Source organism: Dipodomys merriami, unplaced genomic scaffold (genome assembly GCF_024711535.1).
Source record: "Dipodomys merriami isolate MVZ:Mamm:240054 unplaced genomic scaffold, mDipMer1.0.p SCAF_21, whole genome shotgun sequence".
NCBI lineage: Eukaryota > Metazoa > Chordata > Mammalia > Rodentia > Heteromyidae > Dipodomys > Dipodomys merriami.
Window position 1 is genome coordinate 19,266,975 of NW_027203493.1, and position 12,462 is coordinate 19,279,436.

At 35.3% G+C, this 12,462-nt stretch overlaps 1 protein-coding gene across 1 annotated transcript in view; it reads left to right on the plus strand.

The window, feature by feature from the left end:
• Dcdc1 (doublecortin domain containing 1) overlaps positions 1 to 12,462 on the plus strand; it is a 323,039-nt gene that overhangs the window by 117,379 nt on the left and 193,198 nt on the right. The window contains 1 exon segment of the mRNA XM_070032669.1: positions 3,183 to 3,275. Within this exon segment, the coding sequence (XP_069888770.1) occupies positions 3,183 to 3,275 (93 nt within the window).

A 12,462-nucleotide genomic window follows, 5' to 3' on the forward strand; every position in this document is an offset into this window, starting at 1 on the left:
AGCAAATTGTTCTTAGACCAGAAGAGGAGGTTGCACAGAAGAAAAAGATATCCCAGAAAGAAAAAAAAAAACAGAAGAAACAAAAACTTATGGCATTAGAATAAATTTAGCACAACATTAATGCAAATAAAGGAACAAAATGAATAGATGAGCTGACTGGATATGGTGGCATGTACCTCTAATTTTATGTTGAAGGCAGAGGCAGGAAGATTGTGAGTTCAGGGGTTCAGGGGTGGCTTGAGAAGACCTAATCTCAGAGAAAAAAAATGAGAACTAAACTAAAACTAAAACCTAAAGCCACAAAAACCAACATCAACAACAAAAATCCAAGCGCTAGGGATCTAACTGATAGAACTTTTGCTTAGCATATACAAGGCTTTGAATTCCATTGCCAGCACAGGAAAAAAAATACATAGCTTGATGAATATTCTTCACTGCAGTCTTCTATGCTGCTTTCCTCTTGATATGAGAGCTTTCTGTACCAATGACTGAGGAGACTTAGCATCTTGTGCCCAAGTCTACACGTTGGTTCTATGTGTGGAAGTTGAGTTTTATGTTTAATTTTTTTTTTCTAGTATGATGCCCCTGTATCACTTTATCACAGTATAAATTATACTTTCAGAGAGAGCAAATAATCTTATGTGATGCTCAAAAACAAAATAAAAGTAATAATCAAAAAACCTATTTGTTAATGGTACTCAGGCTAGGGCAGGGAGTAGCAAACCACTGCCTAACAACCAAATTCAGCCTACCACCTTTTAAACAAGATTGGTTAATAAAAATATGGAACAACACTCCTATATTGCTGGTGGGAATATAACATGGTCTAATCACTTGAGATGAATGATAATTCTAATATTATTCTTCCATATTATTCCCGGGTGTTTGCCTATCACAGATGAAAGCACATGTCCAGGACTTGATTAAAATATTCTTTCCATTTATTTATGACTTATTTCATCTTTAAGAAGTTGTACAAAGGACTTGCCATTCAACAGAGCCATTTGTGGATACAACGCATCTTGTTCAATGTTACTCTTTTCTTTTTCTTTTTCTTTTCTTTTTTTTTTTTTTTTTTGGGTCCGGTCGTGGGGCCTGAACTCTGGGCCTGGGCGCTGTCCCTCAGCTCTTCAGCTCAAGGCTAGCGCTCTACCACTTGAGCCACAGAGCCACTTCCGGGTTTTTTCTTTTTGCTTATGTGGTGCTGAGGAATGGAACCCAGGGCCTCAAGCATGCGAGGCAAGTGCTCTACCACTGAGCTACCTTCCCAGCCCCAATGTTACTCTTTTCATCATTCTACATTCCTCCCAACCCCGTTCCTTCCTTTAATTTTCCTTTTTTTATTGTAAAAACACTGTACCGAGGGGTTACAGTTACATGAGCAAGGTAGTGAGTACATTTCCTATCAAGCATTGTTGCCTCCTCCTGTGTTTTCCCCCTGCCCTCCGGTCCCTCCCACCTCCACAACTACACTCCCCCTCCCTCCTCCCCCTCCTTCCCACCTATATTGCAAAGTTCGTTTTTCAACATAGTGTCTTGTACATCTCATTGTTATAATTTTTATAAGATAGGCATTAAATTTTGTGTCTGCATTCTCTCCCCTTCCTCTCTTTGTCTACCTCCTCTCTTTGTCTCTACCCCCCTTTCCAGTATCCGTTGCGCTTGGGAGTTGTCCCATATTTTTACCAAATCTCATATGTCATCACTACTATTCTAGTTATATATCTTTAATTCTAGTAATGTATCTTTTTTCATTAATTGTGGTCTTTATTGTGGTATTTTGTATCTTCTCATTTTTACATTTACGACTTAGTGTCATTTTGGGGAAGTGTCTACTCAAAAGTCATACGTCCTTACACATAAGGTTGATTTTTCATGATTGAGAATACAAGTGCTTTATATATTCTATACTACATATTTTCTCAATTCTAAGGCTTATATTTTTTATTATTATAGTGTATTTTAAGGAGAAAATTAGTTTTAATGAAGTATAAACACATATATTTTAATGTTTGCTTTTTATGTTCCACTTGTTAATTTTTTTGGTGAAACTCCAAGTTTATTGAGATTTTTCTCCTAGGCTTTCTTTTAAAATTTAATTTTAGATCTCAAATATTGGTCTATGAACAACTTGAGTTTATTTTACATGGTGTGAATTATTTTTTTACATGGTGTGATCCTTTTAACTTATTGTAAATGCCTATTCAATTAATTCTTATCATTTGTTGAAAATGTTATCCTTCCTTCATTGCTCAGAAGAGATATATATATATATATCTACATATATATACATACATACATGTATATGTATATATATGTAGATATATATTTGGTCGTGGGGCTTGAACTCTGGGCTTGGGTGCTGTCCCTCAGCTCAAAACTCAAAGCTAACACTCTACCACTTGAGCCACAGTGCCACTGCCGGTTTTCTTGTGGTTTATTGGAGATAAGAGTCTTACAGACTTTCCTGCCCGGGCTGGCTTTGAACAAGATCCTCAGATCTCAGCCTCCTGAGTAACTATGATTATAGGTGTGAGCCACCGGCACTCAGCTTCAGTAGATATTTTTAAATTGAAAGTATTCATATGATTTCATACCATACCAACACTAGATCTTTGAGGACTTTGAATTTTATTTATATAATTTTGATTTTATCTTGTACTGATACAAGAGGGTACAGAAATCTTACAAAGATTAAATTCTATTAACGATATAACAACAAACCTATTATTAATAATAATTTGTAATATTTCTGTGTTGAATATCCTTAAAGCATTCATAGATCTGCTCTTCAATATTTGTTTATGTATCTCTTTCCTTTGGTAGCCCGTAACGTCTCCTATAGTAAGAGCCATAGTATATGGTGAAAGATTGATCTAATCAACAAATAAGTTAACAGATGCTAAAAAAATTGTTAGGCATAACCATGCTCATTCATTTATTTATTATCTATGAATGCTGCTGGAGAAAAATTAAATAATTGCTACAGAAACTGGTGTCCTTTTCTCTTACGAGATTAAAACATCACCTCTCTAGCCTACCTCAGAAACATCTGTAAATTCCTTACTTAGGGAGATTATCAGAATGACCTAAAGATTCTTGGACCTCTTCCCTGGAACAAATCAGATTATCGGACACACTGAGCTATATCACATATCATTGGAATCGTTTATTTCTTCCAGTTGAGCCCGGACACAAATGAACAGAAGGAAAAAATCACAGAGAAAGCAATTCTTTCAATGACAGCAAAGGAACACCATAAGGCACAAGCAGAAGTAAGTGATTTACTTTCAAACTATATTAAAAGTGCAATGGGAGGGAAGAGATAGTAGGAAAAAAATATAGTGGTAACAATGTTTGATAAGAAATGTACTTATTACCTTACTCATGTAACTGTAACCCCTCTGTACAGCATCTTTACAATAAAATAAAATTTAAAAAACTGTAATGAACTCTGATTATAAAATTAAGATAGGTTTTACTTTGAGCATTATAGTATTTCAAACATTACCAATTAATAATAATTTAACAATAGAAAAAAACTTTTCTTGATGTTGGCAGCCTGAAAAGTAATTGTATACTTGAAAGACTTTATCAGATCATGATTTTCTGGGGGAAAATGCCTTATAAATTTCCCTAATTACTAAGTTATTAAATAAAACCTAAAACCAGATATTGGTATTTAAAAAATTTTAATACACTTAAAATGTTTAAAATTTGTAATGAAGCTAAATATTATATTTATTATTAAATGTCTAAGAGCAGAATTATTAGTCTGAATTTTAGAAATACTAACAAAGTTACCTTTTATCAAGAGAAAGCTAGTTTACGAATGTCAAGCCTAAGTGAACTAATCATTAGGTTCTGTAGGCAGTATTGTAATGAAGAACTATTAAATGAAACCTTCTCTCCAAAGCTCATACTGTGAGGTTGACAGCATATTCCATAAATGAAATAATAATACAAAATTGGTGTCACACAAAGGGGGGAATATAATTTTCATGTAGTTTCCTGGAATGCAAAAGCATTTAATCTTTCTGATGAATGAACACTGATTTGCTAAATTCCATGTACCAGTGTTGATAAATACAAGACTTTAGAAATTAGAGAATGTGATATTTAAAATATAAACTTCCCATATAATTTTCTTTTGCCACTGGGGCAAAGAAATCTATACAAGCTTTATGGTCTTTATCTTTTTTATTTTTTATTTTTGGGGGTCCAGTTGTGGGCCTGAACTCTGGGCTTGGGCGCTGTCCCTCAGCTCTTCAGCTCAAGGCTAGTGCTCTTCCACTTGAGCCACAGGGCCACTTTCCAGCTTTTTTCTTTTTGCTTATATGGTGCTGAGGAATCAAACCCAGGGCCTCATGCATGCAAGGCAAGCACTCTACCACTGAGCCACCTTCCCAGCCCTTTATTTTATATTACTATTATGATTACATCTTCTTTATTAACCATACATTCATAATGCATCACATTTTTCTATGAGTTCAACTCTTATATAAGAATATTAGAATTTGGGACATGTATGTTCAGTGCTAAAGTATATACATCTTTCTAATTTGGGGAAGGGAAGGGAAATAACAAAATGCTGAAACAAGGATATAGGTTGACACATTGTAACAATGAGATGTACAAGATACTATGTTGAAAATGAACTTTACAACTTCAGGAGTATGGAGGAGGGAGAAATTGGGGACGTGGGGAGGGAAGGGATGGTAGGCCAAATTAGGGGATAACAATGCCCGATAGGAAATGTACTTATTACCTTACTCATGTAACTGTAACCCCTCGGTATAGTACCTTTACAATAAAAATATACATTAAAAATAAATATTAAAAAAAGATTGTAACATTGATTAGGATTCTCAGCAGAGAATATTTTACGAGAAACATAAACAGTTCCTAAAATGTAGTAAATAACCATTACATTGATTTAAGTTATGGTCCTGACTCATTCCACTAAGTAGTAAAAAGCTAAAAGACTAGATTTCTAGTTATAATGCTTTAAACTTATATTCCTATACATACTTAAAATATGTTTTGCTAAACGGGTCGCCGGTGGCTCAGCTTGTAATCCTGGCTACTCAGGAGGCTGAGATATGAGGATTGCAGTTCAAAGCCAGCCAGGGCAGGAAAGTCCGTGAAACTTTTATCTCCAATAAACACCAAAAAAACCGCTGTTGCTCAAATGGTAGAGTGCTAGCCTTGAGCTGAAGAGCTGAGGGACAGCGCTCAGGCTCAGAGTTCAAACCCCAGTTGAAGAGATTTTTACATTTCAGTTTGTTTCAAACTGCCACATAACCAGGGTGCAAATGGCCCATTGTTGTAACTGTTCCAGCTATTCAGGATGCTAAGATCTGGAGGATCAGGATTCAAAGCGAGGAAGAAAAGCCTATGAGACTCCATCTCCAAAATAATCAGCAAAAAACTAGCTTAGATACATGACACAAGTGAAAGAGTTCCAGTTAAGCAAGCAAGCAAGCCAAGCAAGCTTTAGATCCACTATTACACAAACAAAACTGCTGAGTATTTTATAAATTTGGGGAAATGCAAGTGTCCATCTAGATCAATCAGGAGAATTTAAATTATATTTACAATATAAAAGTTATATTAAAGTTCAAACAGATAAAAAGAATGATAAAGTATTTCCTGTAAAAATATTATAAGAATCCTGCTCTTTGATATTTCATGTAAAATTATAGTTTATTGTATCTGCACATTTAAAGGCCACAGAAATGATAATTATGTTTAATATATAAATTTAATGCTACTTGTTTGCAACATTGCAAATGAAAAATAAAAAATGTCTTTTCCCCAAAATATAGTAGGTGGTTATTGCTACCTAGTATTTCTTCCTTTCTCTTTTTTTCTTTTTCTTTTTCTTTTGGCTGGGCCTGGGACTTGTATTCATAACTTGGGCATTGTCTTTAGCTTTTTTTTGCTCAAGGCTAGTGCTTTACCACTTGAGCCACAGTACCACTTCCAGCTTTTTGATGGTTAATTAGATATAAGAGCTCACAGACTTTCCTGCCTAGGCTGGCTTCAAACCACCACCTTCAGATCTCAGCCTCCTGAGTAGTTAGGATTAAGGTATGTCTCACCTGTGACTGGCTCTTTTTATTTATGGGTATGTATTAATTGTACAAAATAACAAGTTTCATAGTGACATTTTCATAAAGATACAATGGAACTTTTCTCATTAAAATCAATAATTAGTTCTATATACCCAAATGTTCTTCTATATAATGTCTTGTTTGGTCTCATGTATTTTCTTTATCAGATACAGTTTCAGATGTAGTTTGCTTCAAAAGTCAAAGAAATGGTAGAAAGAATATGCTATTTGTGTGTGTATGTGTAACTATTCTTCATAGTCTATGAGGGTAGTAATTTCTGAGTGATTATTTGGATGGTTTATATTAGTGTGCACGTGTGTTTTGGTTAGAAAAAGTTAATGGCAACAGATTTATTTCTAATTTACATATAGGGATGTTAAATTGTGGTGGAAAATCTCCCTTTGATTGTTGCTGGTGTTTCTTTGAATCCAAGTTGGCCTTCAGAGGAGTTCAGTGACTCTCAGAGATAGATCTGACTTGATTTCTTCAGTCAGAGATGATAACATGGTGATAGATGTTGATAGATGTTATAGAATCGTAGCCAGAACCTTGGTTGATTGGACTGATATTAGAGGTCTGGGAGGCACAATCACATAACATAGTTGACATTGTCACCATCAACATGTGTCTATTGTGAATAAATTGCAAACATGCATGCACCAAACACTCCTGGCCATAAAAACCTCAAAAAGACCCTAACACAACAGTATCCAATGGCTTCAATACTCCATTGTCACTAATAGAAAGGTCATTCAGACAAAACATCCAGAACAAAGCTGCAAAATTAAATGATACTGCAGAACAAGTGGGCTTAACTGCATCTACAGAATAGTCCACCCAACAGAAAGAATAGTGGTGGAGGAATATCAATACCAAATTTCAAACTCTACTACAAAGCCATAGTAATCAAAACAGCTTGGTACTGGCACAAGAACAGACCCCAGGACCAATGGAATAGAATTGAAAACCCAGAAATGAACCTAAAGACCTATAGCCATCTAATCTTCGATAAGGGAGCTAAAAAAATAGAATGGAAGAAAGACAGCCTCTTCAGTAAATGGTGCTGGCAAAATTGGTTAACTACTTGTAGAAAACTAAAGCTAGATCCTTATATATCACCCTGCGCCAGAATCAACGCCAAATGGATCAAAGACCTCGGAGTCAAAGCAGACACTCTGAAAACATTACAGGATGGAATAGGAGAAATCCTAGGTCTCCTTGGCACAGGCTGAGATTTTCTTAATAGAGACCCAGAAACCCAAAAGCCACATTCTATCTAGCAGCGTATACACCTTTCTCCAAAACAGTTAAAATCAAGTCTATAAAACAAGTCTCAACAAATACAAGAAACTTGAAATAGCTTCCTATATTTTATCAGACCACAATGGGATAAAACTAGAAGTTGATAAAATAAAAACTACCAAAAAGATTCAAATACATAGAGATTGAATATTTTTGTTTGTTTGTTTTTTGGTGCTGGTTCTGGGGCTTGAATTCAGGGCACTGTCCCTGAGCTTCTTTTGTTCAAGGTTAGCATACTACCACTTTTGGCACAGTGTTACTTCTTTTCCTGAGTAGTTTATTGGAGATAAGTGTCTCACAGATTTTCTGCCCAGGCTGGTTTTGAACTACAATCCTCAGATCTCAGCTTCCTGAGTAGCTCAGATCACAGGCATGAGCCATTAGCAACAGTCTGAAATAGTTTACTTTTGAAAGTTCAGATCATTGAAAGAATAAAGGGGGAAGGACAGAATAAAACAATTCCTAGAACCAAATGAAAATGAGAAACACATACACACGCACGCACGCACACACACACACACACACACACACACACACACACACACACACACACACACACACACACACATATCCCTGTCAATTAAAGAAGATGCTTAAAATGTTTCTACTTTCAATTGCTTCTTTCCCTATAAGGGAATTAGTAGTATGTTATACCACTGAATAGGCTTAAAGAGAGTACATAAGGGTTTAGAGATTTTGGGCTAGAAACCAGATGGAGTTTCTATTTGGGAAAGATTCTAGGAAACTGGAACAAAAAATGGTGAGACAAAGAACAAAGGGTGAACCAATTCAACAGTGATACTCACAAGAAAATATGTTGGAAATGAACTGTACAACTTGGGGGGGATTAAAGGGAGAGGGAATGTGGAGAAAAATGAAGTAGGGGGTAACAAGTTCAACAAGAAATGTACTCACTACCTTATGCATGTTACTGTAACCGCTCCATACATCACCTTGAAAATAAAATTAAATTAAAAAAAGAAAAAAATGGTAGGAGCTGAAGTGTCAGGAGTAAGAGGCGCTACACACTTCAAGTAGTTTTATAGTTACCAAATTAAGAGAGACTTAAGTTTCTTGATTGACTGCCATGTCTTTTGCATTCTGTATATCAGTTTAGGATTATAATCACTCTTTAGTCTGAGAAACATTGTATTCTTGAGCCTGAAACAAAAATAATTTTAATTTCTTTTCCCTATTCTGGTTTACTTTGAATATATTCTTTTAAAAGTATTATTAAGTAGTTGTGTAAAGGTTACATAAGTCAGGTTATGGGTACAATGCATCTTGATTTGCTATCCCTTCCATGGTTCTAGTCCATTGTTCCCTCTGCCATTCCTAGTCTCAAGTTATGTAGATCAAGTTTTATATAATGCACATTAAATATAATGTCTGTGCTTGTTCAACCTTCCTCCATCCCCTCCTAAATATATTTTTTATTTATCTTTATTATTTATTGTTATTATCAAAGTGATGTACAGAGAGGTTAGTTACATAAATCAGTTAAAAAGTACATTTCTTTTTGGACATTGTCACCCCTTCCCTCACTCTTTCCCAGTTGTTCCATCTTGTCCCCACCCCCCAGGCTATATAGTTCAGTGAACACCACTGCTGTATTAAACATATTTTGTTAGTCAGTTGTGGAGCTTGAACTCAGGCCTGGGCATTGTCCCTGAGCCTCTTTATGCTTTATCACTTGAGCAACAGTGCCACTTCTGGGCTTTGAGTGGTTAATTGGAGATGAGAATCTCACTGGGACTTTTCTGCCTGGGATGGCTTTGAACCTTAAGCCTCAGATCCCAGTCTCCCGAGTAGCAGGCTTATAGGCTTGGCCCACTGGTACTTGGATAAACATAGTTTAAATGAGAAAGTTTCTTAGTCTTATGTTGAAGTGCTGACTTAGCTTTGAGATCATTCTATATGTTACTTCCAAGATGACTTTCTTAGCATAGAGGCTGAATCCGTTTGTGATGATTTCAAGTGACAGTCCTGTGCAAAGTGCTCTGGAGTTCTCCCTAATAACATGGGTGGATTCAAAGCCACAGAGAATTCAGACTGACAGCTGAAAAACCAGCAGCTCCTCAGAATGGTTAATAATCACCCTACACAGTATTTGCAACATATGGCTCAGAAATGCACAACTTCCACATGTGTGTTCTTTAGAAGGATTATAATCGGAGTGATATTTTGTGCTGACTATAAATCATCTTGCGAATTTAATTGAATTCAAGAGTTGCATGCGTGTGCCATATAACTGTGGCCAGAGCTCCTTATGTGTTATCCCCAAACTTATGTTTATGTTTACAGACATGTGCACATTTGCATTATTTCAGAAATTTGGCTTGTTTCATCACCAAAACATTCAATCTGTCTTTTCCTACCTTCTGTTCATTTGTTGTCACTCTCCCAAATTCTGTACAAGTGTCACTTCCGTGCTGCATTTCCATGGAGAATGAAGAGTAGAATGAGTAGGCTTTCGGCTACACAATGAGATGGCGCATTTTTTCAGCATATGCATACGTAAGCCTTCTTTTGTGAATGGGACTGATAGGGTCAGATAATGTTTAAAGGGAAAGGCTTTATGTCTCTCAGGCTTCTCTCTTTCCACATGGATGCTTCCACACACACATAGATGGAATTATGAACAGACCCATTAATGCCGGGATCACAAAAGGTCAAGTTTTGTCTTCTTTTACCCCTATTCACATTGCCTTTGTAGAGGAAAAAAAAAGAGGATTTGCAGAAAAAAAAACACACAAAGATTTATGATAAAGAATTTTAAAGACATTTTTTCTCCTTTTAGCGACATCTGTGGTTTGGGAGAAAATCATATTATGTAAAATAATTAAGGCATATTGTATTACATGCCTGATGTTAGTATATAAGTTATTTCATGTTTGGTGTTGTCTTTAAGAATAATATATTATCATAATAACAGAACAGAATGTAGTGGTTTGAGGATAAATGATCTTATGAATATGTAAAGAAACAAAGTTTGAACATAATTGAATAGAGACATTATTAGAATTTCTTTGGCAGATTTCTTGATAAACTTTCTTCTGTGCTTAAGATTTAATTTTTAAGCTATAAGTTAGATATGTAACTTAATAGCTGGAAGTTAAAAATCACTTGTAACTCATATAACTTATGGTATATATTCATTAACAGCTAAGCTGTGGTCTCATGAAAATAGTAAAACACAATATAGAGAAATATTGAAGCAATGAAACATTTATCCCAGATGAAACTTTTAAAAATGTGAACCAATAGCCCTTTAGAATGTAAATGACATCATCAATTGCATGGTTGGTTGATTTCTGATGTCACATGAAATCCTCTATCAGTTAAAGGGTATGGATTGTGACAGGAAAACCAGTCATGTATAAAAATGCTCTCAAATGAAAGTCTGAAAAAAATCCTCCCAACTCCCCCCCCACCCTTTTTTTTTGGTTGAGAGTGTTGTGGCTTTTCTAACATAAGACGAAATTCATAAAATTAGAGTTACAGTGTTTCTGACGAGAAAAATACATGTAATGCTGCATAGTAGACTTTGAAAACTACCTAAATTTTTATTTCCAGAATCATAGAACACAGAGCATGGATCCAGAAGGAATAAGGCTATTTAGGGTCTTCGGTTCTTAGATTTACTTTCATCAGATAGCTATCCAGGCTATCTATTTTGGTCTTTATAGTTATGCTATTCATACATGCTATGATTACCTACCAGTTTTTAATATAAGCTTTCAGAGGGTAGTATACTCTCAGGAGGAAGCAAAGGCTGAGATCATTGGCTCATCCTGGGTCTCCTATCATTTATTTTGAAAAAATGTTTCTTACAGTATTTACAATATTATGGGAAGTTCAGAATTTCCTTCTATAAAATAAAAGAAAATCACTAGAGAACTCTGTCATTGTATTTCATAGCCTACAGATAGTATTATCATTGCTTCACATGTTTTTCTTTTTTCTTGCTTATTTATCCCGCTTGCTTTCTCTCTTTAATTTCTTTCCTTGTCTTTCTTTTTCTTTTCACTTATCATCTTTTTTTTCAGTTTCTCCTCTTAGATTTCAAGATTCTTTCATCTCTTTTCTTTTCATGCCCTCTCTCCTACCTTACATTCTTATGATTTTCAGTTTTGTCCAGGTTGTACTGATTGGCCATGAAGGGTTCCCTTATGTATGATTAATGTAAATTACCACAGCCTTTAATTTAAATTTGTAGTTAATAGGAATTGTAGTTAATGACTCTGTTAGTATCCTACAAGATGAGTTATGTAGAATCATGAGTTTGTAGAAAGTAATGTATTAATCCACTTTTGCTATATTATGATTCACTTGTCAACAAGTCCAAATCATAGTGACATAAAATATTTCTTTGTCAACCTATATACTGACTACAGTATATAGGTGTTGCTCTGTAGTTTGTCTTTCTTAGTGTTGGATAGAAATTTCCTTACCAGATTTTACTTCTTCCCCTCAAATACGTCTGTCTAGCCTAAAGGAAGTTATTGACACAACTCATTGGCTTGTTGTATAAAGTAAGGAGGACATTTGGGAAAAAGTCTGTAACTTCATATGATAGGAACACAGTATTTTTTGACTCTGATGACATGCTAAAGGTCCATATCCATGTATTGTGGTGCTAGAAGGCCTGCTAGAATAAGAAGAATTGAAATGATGAATAGACTTAGGAAAGAATTGTAAAACAGTGGTCTGTTAGGGTTCCTAGTCTTCAGATTGAATGCCATTGCTGAGTGTTTTGCATAAAGTAACTCTCTGAACCAGGATTCCCTCATGTATGAGATTATAATGTTAAGCACAATAAATAAAATATCGTCTAATTTTTGTGACACTTGAAAAGCAGAGAGTTTGTGTGTATGTGTGTATGTTTGTCAGGGAATATATTACAAGGAGGGGTACAGTAAGAAGAGAAATGCTAGAGAGGGGGTTCTGATGGAAATATGAGTCATAAAGCCAGATGCCAGTCAGACTATTAAAGATCATAAATTGGGTATGCCAAGCTGGGGAATGTGACGGAGCCAGTAGA